Below are 16,625 nucleotides of genomic sequence, written 5' to 3'. Positions count from 1 at the left end.
ATGGTGGATACATATCATTATACTTTTGTCAAACTGATAGAATGTACAACACTGAGAGAGAACCCTAATGTAAACTATGAACTTTGGGTGATAATGATGTGTCAAGGCAGGTTTACCAGTGTAACAAACGTACCCCTCTGGTGAGGGATGTTGACAGTAGGCTGTACTTGTGTGCTGGCAGGGGTATGTGGGAACCCTCTGTACCTTCCACTGGATTTTGCTATGGATCTAAAACTCTCTTTAAAAAGTGTCTATTAAAAAAAAAACAGCCTGAGAGAAAATATTTGTAAATTATATATCTGATAAGGGACTTGTATCCAGAATATATAAAGAACACTTACAACTGAATAGCTGTAAAGTCAAATAACCCAATTAAAAATTGAGGAGGGACTTCGCTGGTGGCGCAGTGCTTAAGAATCTGCCTGCCAATGCAGGGGACGTGGGTTCGATCCCTGGTCCGGGAAGATCCCACATGCCGCGGAGCAACTAATCCTGTGTGCCACCACTACTGAGCCTGTGCTCTAGAGCCCAAGAACCACAACTACAGAGCCCGTGTGCCACAACTACTGAAGCCCGTGCACCTACAGCCCGTGCTCCGCAACAAGAGAAGCCACCACAATGAGAAGCCTGTGCACCACAACGAAGAGTAGCCCCCACTCGCTGCAACTAGAGAAAGCCCACGCACAGCAACAAAGACCCAACGTGGCCATAAATAAATAAATAAATAAATAAATAAATAAAAATTGAGGAAAGGATGTGACAACATTTCTCCATAGAAGACATACAAATGGTCAAGAAGTGCATGCAAAGGTGCTCAATATCATTACTAATTAGGAAAATGTACTAGGCTGGTTATAGTCAAAGACACAGACAATAACAAGCATTAAGATGTGGAGAAATTGTAGCACTCATACATTGCTAGAGGAACACAAAATGGTATAGCCACTTAGGAAGAGTTTGGCAGTTCCTCAAAATGTTAAACATGTAACAAGCAATTCTAATTCTAGGTATCTACCCAGGAGAAATGAAAGTATATGACCCCACAGAAACTTGCACTGAATGTTCATAGCAGCTTTACTTATAAAAGTCAGAAAGTAGAAATAACCATCATCCAAATGATGGATAAACAAAATGTGGTACATGTACCAAATGGAATATTATTTGGCCATGAAAAGGAATGAAGTACAGATACATGGTACAACCTGCATGCACCTTGAAAACATTACGCTAAGTGAAAGAAGCCATGAAAGAAAGGCCATATATTGCATGATTCCACCTATGAAATGTCCAGAAAAGGCAAATTCATAGAGACAGTAGATCCAGGTTGCCAGGGGCTGCTAGTGGATACAGGCTTTCTTTTGGGGGTGGAAAAAATGTTCTAAAATTAGATAGTGGTTATGGTTTTAAACTCTGTGAATATACTAAAAACCACTGATTTGTAATTCTAAACATGAGAATTCTTATGGTATGTGAATTATATCTCAATAAAGCTGCTGAAGGAAGGGAGGAAAGAAAAGAAAAGAAAAGAGAGGGGGGAGGGAGCAAAGATGGGAGAGACAGGGAGATAGAGGGGGAGGGAGGGAAGGAACAAATGAATGAACAAACTAACTAAAACAATGAAAAAAAAGTGTGTTGTTGCATTGATCTCTGCCATGCAGCTCAACATGAAAATCCACGTGTTATACTACGATATGGATAGCAAAGGAGCAGTTTTCCATGGAGCCTCTGAAATGTAATGGTGACACAGGAATCACACTTCTGCCTGACCCCAAATAACTGAGTCAAGAAGGTCTTAAGAAGATCTACACAATCTTCTTACGTAGGGCCCAGTAGAATACCATGTGCAACTATGAACTCCTTCCCAATGGTAAAAATGGTGGTGACATCTGAAATTGAAGATAATAGTCACTATGATGAGGAAGAAGGCAGAGAAAGAGGAAGGGGGAGATTTAAGAAGAGGAAGTGCTAATTCTAAAAGAAAGAAAAGGAAGTTTGTTTTTTATTACATCTTAACATGAAAACTTGGAGAGAAATAGATGAGGAGAGTTACAGTCACAAATAAATATTATGAAAGAGCTCTTTTCTGGATTTGGCAATGCTATTGCAGCCAAAAGAAAGAACCACCAACATAATCAGTGTTATTAATACATGTGAGGGAAGATTGCCTCAGAATGTAAGAATGCAGAAATAATGGACGAGATCAGTCAGTTGTAGAAAAAAACTAAAAGGATTTTTGGGAATATGTAGGCACAGGGATTTGAGCACAAGTGGTTTAAATGGAGTATTAGAAAGGCACAATTAAAATATGATTTTAGCTAAGGAAATAAAATCTAATCAATTACATTGAACCATACTTGAAGGAAGGCTTTATTAACAGAAGATAAGCATGTAACCTAAACAAACAGAGAGTCAATGAACAAGAATTTGACAGTTTCTCTCACCGCAGGCTAGGGTAGATGAAACAAATTAGTATTCCAGTTTTCCTGGAGGAATTCCATATCCCTGAAAGGCATGTGTGTCATCTAATTTCCTGAGCTCTCCACACCAATCTTCTAATCATAAGTTAGCTTTTGATATAGATTTTCCTTCAGGGAAAATGCACTAACTGACCCAAGGATTTAGATCTGCTTAGCAACTGACAGTTGGCACTGTGGTTTATACATCAGTCATTTGTGAATTCATTTAGTGGAATCAATCCTCCTGTATGCACTGTCCTTTTCCCCCTTTTGAAAAGCTAATAAAATGAATTTTAGACTTATAAAAGGCGAGCAGATTCAGGTTCCAAGAGGTTGCTCTCCTACCCCGTCTCCCTTGGTAATATCTCCCTGTGGGATCCCGATAAGAATAGTCAAAGACCTCTCTATTTTGATACTCTTACAGTGAACAATAAAAATCTTTTCCATAGAGAAACCTCACTTATTAGCTAAGTGAGTTAGTCACTTAGTTAGTCACTTTAGTTAGTCACTTACTAACTAAAAGAGGTCACTCTAAATTACTCATACTATTTAAGACCTGTGGTTTAATTTTAATTACCTAGGATAAGTGAAATGTACCCCCAAATAATTTGCTTAGGTCTTTGAGGAAAAAAGCTTTAATGAATAGATAAGTTCCATTTATAAATAGCATAACAATTGTTTATGTGTGAATAAGATCTTCTAACACATTTAGAAGTTTTTTAAAACAGGGCTGTAGTCTTAAGCATTCTGCTATTAATCTCCTGTACTCCGTTAATTTGCTTAACAAGCTGTCATAAGCAGTTTGACAGTAAACTTCAAGCCAGCCCCTTGGAATTTTTTAAATAATGAAATATGAATAATGAGTTATAAGTATACAGTTTTTAAATAAATGGATCAAGCTTCAATATCAAGAAAATTAATATTGTATTTCTACAATATAAAGGCAGTTCTGTTCAAAATTGTGTGCTTGTGGCTTTTGTTTATGAACCCACATCTCTTTTTAAGTAAGAAAAAAGACCCCAAAACACTAGTTCTCTGCAAAGAATCACAGAAGCACACTGCCCTCCCTTTTTGCATCATGAAAAGACATTAAGGTACAACAGAGCTTAAACAGGTGTTAAAGTTAACAGCATCTCAGTCTCCAAAACACTCTCAATTTAGGGAATGCAGGGCTGCAGGATGTTAACCTAGCCTACTGGGCTTTTAGAAAACTAGCATTTTCACTTGGAAGGAAAGGCACACAGCCTCGCAGATTCTACAAATTGAAAATCCCATGTGAGAAGCCAGAGGATGCTAATGGCTCGCCAGCTTCTCTAGCTCCTGGGGGCCCTGCCGGCGGCGCACAGCAGGGAGCCTCCTGCTACACCTTCTCCGTTGCCTCATTTGTGAGTCATCGCATTTTCAGCAGAGACATCACGTAGCAATTCTGCTGTGAGGAGCCAGAGACATTCGGTAAGAAACAATGTATGCGTTTTCAGGGCTGATTCAGACCTGTGGCCACGGCAGCATAACGATGTGTAGGCATCTGTGTTTTGGTCCAGACCCTCTGGGGCTCTCACTGCAGACTTTATGGAACAGACACAACCCTGCCACTTAAAGCTGCAAACACTTCTCTTGCCACGGTTCCTTGACAATCGGGTGCTCTCAAACTAATTCCCAATATGACCCTTTTTTCTTGCTTTTCCTTATCATCTTACCACTGATGAATACATAGTAAAACTCAAAGAAATCTGCAGGTCTTCTTTCAGAATCTGGTACCCTCCCCCAAAAGAAAAATCCTACAGAATAGAATTTTCAAGTCTATTTCAGCAAAGTTTCATGCTTCCTAGAACATTTCTGTTTAATGTATGCTTCTGCACAAAGACGGATGGTTCTCAAAGGGAGAGAGTTTGGCTCCCCAGAGACATTTGGCAATTTCCAGAAACACTTTTAGTTGCCACAACTTGGGTGGGGGATGGGGGATGGAGAACAGGGAGACCACTCCTGGTGTCTAGTGAGTAGAGCCCAGAGATGCTGCTAAACATCCTACAATGCAGAGAACAGCCCGACCACAACCAAGAATGATCTGGCCTGAATATCAATATACCAGTATTGTTGAGGCTGAGGATCCCCAGCACAGACAAAAGACATTCCCTGGAAAAATCAGATCACATTCCACATAAATAAGGTAATGTTAAAATGGGTGGTGTTATTCCAGAAAAATCTCCTTCAAAGAGCCATTTGAAAAGATGCCAGTTTTCACGGAGAAAAAACTAACGACTTTCAGGTTCCCAGCTGGGCTTGATACAGTTCCAATATTTACAGGGTCCCTGTGGATGCTGTACATTTGTAAGATTGGAAATAACAGGCTTCTTTGTAGAATAAATACAGCTATTTGGGTCTTAATGGGAGCTCTGACACACTCCGCCTCATTTCAGCGGCACCATCCATTAACCTCTGAAACTTCAAAAATGGAAGGCAACATTTGATAAAGGTTTCTAAATTACAGGAAAACTATTAACTGGATATTAAATAGACAACATAGGGAAAATGAGGAAAGAAAATAATTAGCATGGTCACAGGGAACTCAGTGTTACTGGAACCCAGATCTGAGGTGAGATAGCATTGTTTTGGGAAACTGATTTCATTTTTCACAGGTTACACTCTAAACGCTCCTCTGTTTTCTTTTTTAGACAGAAACATCATTGTTGCTAGGTGGTAAATGGTGTATAAAATGAGAAGCCACATTGTTAGCTTTACTGGAACAGTAAACAGTTCCATATTCTCAGTTTTATTTACTTTCAAGCTAGGGGTTTTAGAGAGAATGAAATCAGATGTCTCCAGTTGGATGTGTCTCTGAGATGACAGATGAGATCCAGTCATAAAATTCTACAGCAAAAGCAAACCCACCTATGTTGTATGCAATTAAAGTATTGCTAGTGACACTGCTTACACAGAAGAGCGCTCTTTCTCACCTTTAAAGGAGGATAAAGAAACTGTACTTCAGAATACAAAGGAAAAAAATTTAGCAAGTCTAATCAAAAGCTTGATTAACACAAAGAGTAAATTTCACCATGGATTTGTTACTTATTTATATGCTCTGTGCTGCTCCATAAACCTTCATTCACTATATTCTCCCACTCAGCTCTGCCCAGAATCATCAGGAGCACCTCCAAATGGTATGTAGCCAAAAGGAGATGAGCCAGAGATTTAATTCAATTGCACAATTTGAAGCTTTGATATGATGCCCTTTAAATAGAAACAACTTACATTTTTAGCCTACTAACATCTTTCATTCAGAGAGTTTTCCATTTGTCGGCTGGCATTTTATCCCCATGGCATGCAGGGCAAACATCCTTATCCTATCAGACAGGTGAAGAAACTGAGTCTCAGGAAAGCTATCTGACTTGTCCAAGGCTACACAAGTTCATGGTGGTGCTACAGTAGAGCTCCGCTGTCTCTACAGCATGCTCAAGAAGTTACATAGAATATCACAGAAATAAACCTTGACAAAGAGAAAAGCAGTCCCTGACATCCGACAGCTGGCCTGGTGTATGAGCCAGGCCTTGGTGTTGCTAGGAGCTGGCCTGACACTCAAGCGGGGCCATGGTGTCCTCCTGGTGAATATGGACAATTTCACAAAACAGCAACACCAGACAAGGTCACTTCATGACTGGAATGGATCAAGACAAAACAACACCACTCCATAACCATATCTGAACACCGACAGACTGTGTACGTTGTTCAAGCCACAAAAAATGACAATCCTGCTCCTCTCCTCTAGCGAATATGAGCGACTGCTGCTTCTTTAGCAATTATAGATCTAGCCTGCCCTACCCACAGATAAAATGTATTAAGATACCTCCTCTTCCTGACAGCATTCCCATCCACAGCAAAGCCCCACTTCTTTAAATCTTCCCCAAAATCAATCGCACAAGCCCAGTTCCTATAAGACGTTTTTTCTAACACCTTCTTACTGAGAAGCAGCACGGTTCCCCATAGTGTGCGTGCAGTGAGTTATAAACACCACTTGTATGGGTATTTTCCTGGTGGTCTCTGGCTGGAAACCATTGAGACCATCCACAAGCTTATAGGAAGAACCAAAGAAACTATGATTCACACTTTGCTCTTTAAACATGGCTACTGATAGCATTTTCCTAAATCATAGGAAGGTAAGGACCCAACAATCCTGTTGCAGCTATTTGAAAACCAGGGGGAGAAAAGCCCACACAGGAGGATAAAATTGAATCATAAATAAAAGATCCAATGGATCTAACAAACCTACTTCTATATTTAAAGACATTTTGACACAAGTTAAAGTTTTCACTGGGTCAGTGACCTGATGCTTCAGCTTATTTCTATTGTAAACATGATAATCATATGGAGAGAGGAGTCAACCAGGATTGACTCAGGTCCAGAAATTCTTATTTGACCCGTCTCCCCCATATCCTCCTAAAACGTAAATCTGTGCGCCAATGTAAAACAGTAGTCATTTTAATGAAACATTCCAACTGTTTCTATCAAAGAGCAGAATGTGGGGTGATGCGGTAATAATACCTACCCATTCCAAAAGGGATGGCAAAATTCCTAACAAAACTGTATTATAGACTGTGTCTATTTTATATCAAAATATCTGGCTAAATTGCTTTTAAAGAAATCCAGCCCTGCTGAGAGTCACACATAGAAAAGGCAGTAGACACCATGGGGCAGCAGACAGTAGCTGTAGGAGTAATCAAAAATATTGATATAACAACGATAATAAAAATGATTGATAATAGGAAACACCAAAAAAAAAAAAAATAGGAAACACCAAATGATAATAGGAAACACCGAAAAAAAAAAAAAAAAAATCCAGCGCATCATCCAGGCTTTATTTGGATCACATCAAAATATCCTGAATTTCTGAATTTTTTAATAAGTTTCAGGTGTACAGCATTAACAATTCGACATCTTATATACTACAAAGTGATCACCACCACAAGTCTAGTTGCCATCTATCACCATACAGTTTCACCCATAACCCACCCCCATCCCCACTGGTAACTCCCTTCCCCTATGAATTTTTTATTGAATTAAATCATGTTGTCATTGTTAAGTCATATTCTTTCCAAATTATGATGAGATGAGCAGGATAAATAATAATAAGTATTTTTAGTGAAAACTGGCTTTAAAATAAGATTGCGATTTTTTTTGAGTAGCACACTGTAGATTATTAGAAATTAGAATTATCTAGTTACTGAACACTTCAATTTCTCCCCATAAATAGAAACCAAATTATTTTGAATTGAAAAGGATTGTTCTGTTGTCATATTTTAATATTATGCCACAATTCCATTCCTCCTTCCTAATTTCTATGAACTTCTGAAAACTAAACCTAGACCCACCATACCTCCCAAATCCAGTTGCCTTCAGCGATCTATCATAAGTGGCCTCCAAGTTGCTGGAAATCTCCCTAAACACCCATTTCTGGTCATGTTCTTATAATCTAAGCCAAATCATCATTTACTTTTTATCTTCGATCCACAGCCTCTACTTGGAGAATCTCTCTCAGAGCCCTAGTTTTCAAATTTTCTACTACCTTTTCAATTTGTTCATATAAAATATAAATAACATGCTTGTATTTGACGGGGAAAAAAACAGTTCTACTCACCACATTTTTTCCTTCATTTTGGGCATCTCGATAATCAGGGTTAAGCTAAAAAACAAAAAACAAAGCTACTTTTGAATTGCTATTAAAAGCACATTAACAAGACCAGTGATCTTTAATTCCAGTTCACTATTGTACACTTAACTAAGTTTAACATAAAAAGAGGCTAAGAAAGAAATGGTTAGTAAATACCTTCAAACCCTAGTTGCAGGAGACAAGAGTTAAAATGCCAAATTTATGGCCTTTGTTTGTATCAAACATTGACATTTTTGAACAAGTGAGAGCTGACAGTCTCACCACCTCTTAAGAAGCATTCAAGAGAGTTCATTTCGCCCACCACAAAATCTGCTATTGACCAATAATGCAGACACCAATTTCTAAAAATAGACCAAAGGAAAGTTTTAACAATGATTCAAGATCATGCTCCACGTGCTATACACACAAGAAAAGAAAGTCAAGCAAAAGAGGATCTATATATCAGCTATGTCAGCTAATGCATGAGGACTATTTAAACTAACAAACAAGAACACATGTCTCAAACAGATGGAGAGATAGAGAACAGTATGGAGGTTCCTTAAAAAAACTAAAAATAGAACTACCATATGACCCAGCAATCCCACTACTGGGCATATACCCTGAGAAAACCATACTTCAAAAAGAGTCATGTACCACAATGTTCACTGCAGCACTATTTACAATAGCCAGGACATGGAAGCAACCTAAGTGTCCATCAACAGATGAATGGATAAAGATGTGGCACAAATATACAATGCAATATTACTCAGACATAAAAAGAAACGAAATTGAGTTATTTGTAGTGAGGTGGATGGACCTAGAGTCTCTCATACAGAGTGAAGTAAGTCAGAAAGAGAAAAACAAATATCGTATGCTAACATATATATATGGAATCTAAAAAATAAAAAAGGTTCTGAAGAACCTAGGGGCAGGACAAGAATAAAGATGCTGACGTACAGAATGGACTTGAGGACACAGGGAGGAGGAGGGGTAAGCTGAGACGAAGTGAGAGAGTGGCATGGACATACATACAGTACCAAATGTAAAACAGATAGCTAGCGGGAAGCAGCCACATAGCACAGGGAGATCAGCTCGGTGCTTTGTGACCACCTAAAGGGATGGGATAGGGAGGGTGGGAGGGAGACGCAAGAGGAAGGGGATATGGGGATATATGTACACGTATAGCTGATTCACTTTGTTGTACAGGAGAAACTAAAAACAATGTAAAGCAATTATACTCCAATAAAGATGTTAAAAAAAAAAAAAGAACACATGTCTCTGGGTTGGACTGTGGAGTTTAGGGGTCATTCCAATGAGAAAGCTTGAGTCCTGGACACGTTGCCTGTTGACCCACACATTTCCAGCTGCTTAGCATCCGTAACTCCTGACTCCCACCTGACTACACAGTTTCAAAAAGATGTCCTCGCTGATCATTTGTAAAGCATCTGGTTTAGAAGGTGTTTTCTCAAAATAACAAGTTGTCCAATTCAATGTAATCCTATTAATGTGAATCAGTTGGTGTATACAATACGCAACCCCAGGTAATTAAAGTCACCATTTAAGATGTAAGGCTGGGAATCTTTCTCAGAATGACACTTGGCTAGTAGCTCTGAGGAATGCCCCTCCCAACTTATCACTAAATATTAATGACGGTACTGAAAATGATCAAAAACAAAGCAAAACACTCTCAATCTCATTGAAGACTAAGGTTGCAAACCATCTAAACCCCAAATCATCAATGAATTGACAGTAATTATAAAGCCGATAGTGCTGGGAGAGAGGCAATAACTCCCCATTTGTCATCTCATGGCAAACCTCAACCTGACTTCAAGCTAGTGGCCAGGTGAACACAGTTCAGAAGATACTTGCTGTGGTTCCACTATGTGCCTCCAACCCAGAGACCCCGAGTATTCACCAACCAAAGACCTATACAGAAGTGCTTCTCCATCACTGAGAAGCTGCTGTGAGATGGAGCAGAAAACTGTTTCCCCCATCCTCCCACCCACTGTCCACTACCTCTCTCTGTCTTCTCATGGCCAGAGAGATACAACAAAGCTCAGAAAGCAAATGGGCAGAAAGCGGAGGGAGCAGATGATGGCAGAGGGCTTTCTAAGAAGCGCTGTCTGAAGAAAGGGCAAGAAGAGAAAGAACTGTAGCTGCTGTGGGCTGGAATGACACTGTGTGATAAAGGAAAAATAGCAGAGGGGCCGGGGAGAGAAGCAGCCTCAAGAGAGCCCAGGGATGCAGAGTTGACACCTGCTGGAACTGGGAAGTACATCAGGACCCTGCAGACTGCCCTGCAGCTGAAGATTTAGCAAGAGGATTGAGAAAAAAAGAAGTGGAACAAAAAGACCGTCCACTCAACCGTTCTGCTTCTGCATGGAGCTCACTTGTCTGAGGACAATAAGGGAGGAAAGCAGGAAAAAACAACATGGGACTGGTTAAAAAGCATGTTAAAATGGGGGGGAATTCTTTCTCAGAGTCTTTCTGAATATTATCTATGGTGTGATACAAAATAAATTTTCAGGAAATGGTTTGGCATATTCAAGAAAGTGCAAGTAAACATTGCCTCCATATGAAGGCAGCAGAAGATGAACAGCAAAAATATAATATAAAAATAATCAGATAAATAATAAAATAATATAAGAAATAATCACAATATAAAAAGAAGTTAAATTAAGGAGGATCTCAATAACAATGAGAACATAAATACAAAATTAAAGTCCATGTCGGCAGCAGGAACACGCATAGTTGACATTACTGGAAATGAGTGATGCAAAGGATAAAAATGGAACAGCTATCTTTCACCATAGAGGAAAGGTGTAAAGAAATGAAAATTAGGAAAAAGGAAATAATCACGGAGGACCAGAGAATGGGGTATCAACTAATGCGCAACCAGGATACTAAAAGGAAGAGAAAATCAGTGGAATACAAGCAATAATCAAAGATTATGGAAAATAAAGCTCTCCTCAACTAAAGAAAGAACTGTGTATGCAGAGGTAACCATATTCCAGGAAAATCAACTAAAACAGGCACATTCATTTGAGGATGATGGGAAAGGTGGGGGGAACAATGGTAGGGACATAAAATAGGGCCAGAAATTAGGCTTAGACAAAAATGCATATCATGTAACAGGAGAATGGATGAACAAAATATGGCATATTCAAACAATGGAGTACTACTCAGCGATAAAATGATGGGCTGCTGATGTACACAACAAGGGTGGATCTCAGAAATATATACCATGGAATACTACTCAGCCATAAAAAAGAAGGAAATCCTGCCATTTGCAACAACATGGATCGACCTTGAGGGCGTCATGTTAAGTGAAATAAGTCAGTCAGAGATAGGCAAATACTGTATGATCTCACTTATATGTGGAATCTAAAACAAACAAACAAACAGAAAATGAACTTATAGAAACAGAGATCAGATTTGTGGTTACCAGAGGCAGGGGTGGGAGTGGGAGAGATCGGTGAAGGGGGTCAAAAAGCACGAACTTCCAATTATAAGAAAATAAGTCCTGGTAATGTGACGGTGCATGGTGACTACATTTAATAATACTGAATTGCATATTTGAAAGTTGCTAAGAGAGTAGATCTTGAAAGTTCTCATCACAAGAAAAAAAATTTATAACTATGTGTGGTGATGGATGTTATCAAGATTTACTGTGGTGATCATGTCAATATAGATATGTGTCATATATATATATCTCAAGTCATTATGTTGTACACCTGAAACTAATACAATGTTATATGTCAATTACATCTCGATTTTAAAGTGAAAGAAGCCAGACATGGTATGACTCCATTTATATGAAATCTAAGAACAGACAAAGCTAAACTGTGGTTAAACAAATCGGAAAGTGACTGTGGGTATAAGGGAGAGGAGTGGCTGGAAGGCAGAACCAAGTCCAAGAGCCACTGGACAGCAGTCTTTCAGTTTTCAGAGCAGACAGACAATGGGGGTGGGGGAGGGATGATAAAACAGGAATCCAGTTACAAGTTGCCTGTTGGTGCTAGGCCAGCAATTGGGGAGATCTGAGGCTGAACTTTATTTTTCTATAGAGATGCGTACCTCAGGCTCCTTAAATTCCCTTGAATTATGAATAAATGAATCAGTTCCAAAATAGTATTATTCTTGCTTTTGGAATCCAACAGTGAAAGGTAGAAAGTGAAAAGACAGTGAATTAACTGGCCTCCTGTCTACTGATTAACCAAACTCAAAAAGACACACTTTTACTCAGTAGTAATGAAAGGTCAGCATAGTGCACAGAAGGGGTTTATTTAGCTCTTTTAGTCAAGGATCACTGTTTTAGGGAATTCCCTGGAAGTCCACTGGTTAGGAATTGGTGCTTTCACTGCCAGGGCCCAGGTTCGATCCCTTGTCGGGGAACTAAGATTCCCACATGCCATGTGGTGCAGCCAAATAAAAATAAAATAAAATGACTTTAAAAAAAAAAGGATCACTGTGTTATATTCTTTTGTTTTCAGTTTGAAGAATTCAGACTTTTCTTTTTAAATTAAAAAATACATACTAAAATTATAGCTAAATTATATTCAAAAGATATGTAACATGTTTAACCAGGATATACCTTATAGTCAAAGTTTTCATTCAGTAAGCATTTAGACTAGTTGGTTAAAGACACTGTAAAGTATATTAACTTCATGCTGGAAGCCATGACGTATCCGTAACTATAATGTGTACAGAAACAGGAATTAATGTACCTAAGTCAAACAGGAGTCATGTATGCCCTTTAAGACATAGGTCATATTCTACCTTAAAGACAGTGTTACTTTCTAAAATTGTCTTCACACATTTCACCCTTTTAGGATCACCCAGTTCAGTTCCTGAGGGATGTGTGTGGAACCGGATTCCAGACTCTGGTCTGGAAGGAAATGCCATGGGCCTTAGGAAAGGTCGCCTAACCTCCATGGAACTCAGGGTCCTCATCTGTAAAAGAGGAAAGTCTATGACTGAAACCTAATCATACTAATTACATGTCATTAAATTTTATATATTCATGTCTTTGGCAACAATACTAAAGACAGTGCCGATCAGTTAGATTTCGCCTCATCTTGTGTCTCACAGGCTGCAATGTGGTCTTTTTTATATAAAATTATTGCTTCAGGGACTTCCCTCGTGGTCCAGTGGTTAAGAATCTGCCTTCCAATGCAGGAGACGTGGGTTCGATCCCTGGTCGGGGAGCTAAGATCCCACGTACTGCGGGGCAACTAAGCCCGCGGACCACAACTAGAGAGAAGCCTGTGCACCGCAATGAAAGATCCCGCGTGCCGCAACTAAGACCTGACGCAGCCAAATAGACAAATGTTTTTAAAAAATATTAAAAAGTAAATAAAATTATTGCTTCAGTAGATTCATTAAAGTGATAATAATAATGATAAGGAGGAGAAGAAGAACAGCAAGACAAGGAAGGAGAAAGAGGAGGAGGAAGCACCCAAACAAATCTATGGCTACATAAATTCACCAATATTAACTAAAGGCCAAGTAAATATATGCTTTACTATACGTTTTGATTATACTGCTGATTTCCGACTCTAACCATAATAACCACAGTAATTACGGAATTAGACTAAGGATGAATCCAAAAAATACATTTCTAAAGACGGGGAAAAAAGACATAGTGATGTGGAGGTTCCTGAATCTTTTAGGGCTTTAAAGGAAATATTTCCTTATGTTAAAAAATAAATTATAAATCTGGCATTGGAGAGAGAGAGATCTAATATGCTACTCAATCATTTATTCAATAAATATTAATAGAACATCTATAATGGACAAAGCATGGTGGCATATGGTATTTTAGCAAAGACAAAGAGAATATGGTCCCTGACCACAAGACCTTACAATCTAGGAGGGAAGAGAAGACATAAATACAGTTAGCGGTAATACAAAATAGAATGTGACAAGAGATATAAGACAGGAATGCATAATTTATAAATAATATAGGTCAGAAGAAGGAGGGATCTGTGGTGGGCAAATTTATTGAAGAATTATTCATGGAGAAGGTAGCATATGAGCGAAGCCTTGAAGGATAGGTAGAATTATTCAATATGACTGGGAGAGAAGGAAAGATTATCTATATAAAATTGATTCTCAACAAGGACCTACTGGATAGCACAGGGAACTCTGCTCAATACTCTGTAATAACCTATATGGGAAAATGATCTGAAAAAGAATAGATATATGTATATGCATAACTAAATCACTTTGCTGTACACCTGAAACTAACACAACATTGTAAATCAGCTACACTCCAATACAAAATAAAAGTTAAAAAAGAAAATAAAAATTAAAACTGCAAAAAAAAAAAAGAAGGAAGAGGGGGTAAACAGGACAGGCAGTGCAGGCAGAGCCAATGCCAAATAGGTGAGAAAATGAGCCTTGATGAGAGAAGACCCATAAATGTCATTTACGGAATACTTTTTATATGCTTTTAAAGTTCATTCATTTCCCCATACAATTATCCTATTAGAAGGGACCCTTAGCCCCATTTTCCAGAGGAGGCATCAAGTGAAGTACCCCATGCAAAGTCACACTGCTGGCGAGCGGCAGGGTTATTCAGAAGCACAGGTCTGAGGGCTCCAAAGCTACATCTTTTAGTCCTGATAGCATATAACTTCCCTCCCACCTCCATAACGAGGACTGGTGTGATCCAAGGTAGGAAGAGGCCGGGCCAATGGGGCTTTTTGCCACAGGCTAAAGGGTTTGCATCTTCAGAAAGATTTTGAATATCACTGGGAAAATGTCTGCAGAAACAGTGCATTAAAAATCCTCACTTGGCCATAATTAGTAGGAGACAGAGACAGATGATGAAAGAAGCAAAGTAACCAAGTGTGGGGTTCACGTAAGAGGTGGCAGAGCCCCAGCGATATCAATGCTGAAATGGAAAGGAGAAAGCAGATGCGAAAGATTTTGCAGAGACAGAGTCAGGAGAACCTGAATGCATAAACTGAGAGAGAAAAACACGTTTATTGTGACTCCCAAGTTTTTAACCCAGAGCTAAGAAAATTCACTCTCTGTGGGGAAACAGTTCCATCTTAGATATGATTATTGAGTTTCAGTGGCAGTAGGATACCCGAGATCAAAGTCACGACCCACTGCAGCCACGGGAGTGAGTGACAGAGAAGAGAAAGAGCAAACAGCCACCACTAAGCTCTGAAGGGAGTCCTCACTTAAGAGGCCAAGGAGGACCAGAATGAAGTCAGGTAGAGAGTGTGACTAAGTCAGAATAGAAAAGCGGCAGAGAGAGAGAGAGAGAGAGTAATACCATGAACACCTAGAGAGAGAAAGTCACGGTTGTAGCACTTATCAAATTAAAGACAGCTGCAAATGTCCCTCTAACAATAGCAAGAAGCAGACCACAAGTTGTAAGTCCATAATTTTTGTTCATTTTCGTAAAAAAAAATGTTACTTTTTTATAATGAAATGTCTTTTGATCAATTTTTATTATATATACCATTGAAGTTATAAAATCATCACATGTGGATCTGTAAATAATAATATGTTCCTCTTTCGAATGACCAGGCATTTCAGAGCCAACCTATTATGCTGATTGTTAGGTCTAGAAAAGAAAAGAAGGGAAAAATAACCTTTACTGGATGCTTATATGTGCCAGGCATCATTTCTATTTTGATATATATTTATACATGTGTATAGGGTCTGGTATGTATATTCTTCTATTATATATAAATATTGTATGGGTATGTATATATATGTGTGTGATATGTGTGTATGTACATAGAGAGAGAGAGAGAAAGAGAGAGTGAGAGAGCCCCTTTTCATATATTATGGCTGGTACATTTGATAGAGAACTAAACATTGGGATATTTAAAACTACAGCCCTAATATGCATAAGATTCTATGCTAATGTACAGGTTCTTGAGTACAAAGTTTTTACCTAATTAATTAAATCCAAAGACTACTGTATAGTTAGGAAATAAGTGCTTACTGCCATCTGGTGGAAGTCCGGACTATCTACAAACAAATAAGCTAGCAGCCTTTAAAAGGGCAATTATAAAATCTTTAACAAAATTATTTTGCACTAGTCCCTCCATCTTGTTTTGGAAAGGATCATCAAAGGTTATTGCTTTAATAATATCCAAAGAAAGAAAATGCAGCAGATCAGAAATTATGATATTTGATTTATCATTCTCCCCATGGCTGTAGAAGAACTATTTACTAAGGCTCCCATATTATCCTATTCAAAATATGATAAATTTACTTTCTGCCCCACAGACATGGTTGTGAACTCTCCTGAACCAATAAGGTGATACAAGAAAAAGATCTTTAGCAAAATGGCACAGAGTGTGCTGACATTAAAAGCAAAACTGTCCTGTATATTAAAAGCAAAAATACATGACTGTTTACTTTCCCCTCATGTCACCTAATTTCTTGTATGGTCCACAGAAACTGACATTATAGGAAGACAGCCTAATAATACAGTACTGTAATGCATTATCTGATGCAGCCACAAATGCCCTGATTACCTAATTCATAATTAAATACTT

At 38.6% G+C, this 16,625-nt stretch overlaps 1 protein-coding gene across 3 annotated transcripts in view; it reads right to left on the bottom strand.

The window, feature by feature from the left end:
- Positions 1–16,625, bottom strand: part of ITPR2 (inositol 1,4,5-trisphosphate receptor type 2) — a 521,178-nt gene that overhangs the window by 385,337 nt on the left and 119,216 nt on the right. For all 3 annotated transcript variants that reach the window (XM_061204256.1, XM_061204257.1, XM_061204259.1), the window contains exon 10: positions 8,086–8,130. In XM_061204256.1, coding sequence (XP_061060239.1) covers positions 8,086–8,130 — 45 coding nt within the window. The remainder of the gene's footprint in view (positions 1–8,085; positions 8,131–16,625) is intronic.

The sequence above is a fragment of the Eubalaena glacialis genome, chromosome 11 (assembly GCF_028564815.1).
Source record: "Eubalaena glacialis isolate mEubGla1 chromosome 11, mEubGla1.1.hap2.+ XY, whole genome shotgun sequence".
Lineage (NCBI taxonomy): Eukaryota > Metazoa > Chordata > Mammalia > Artiodactyla > Balaenidae > Eubalaena > Eubalaena glacialis.
The sequence above is the reverse complement of the archived record's forward strand: the minus strand, read 5'-3'. Positions and strand labels throughout refer to the sequence as shown.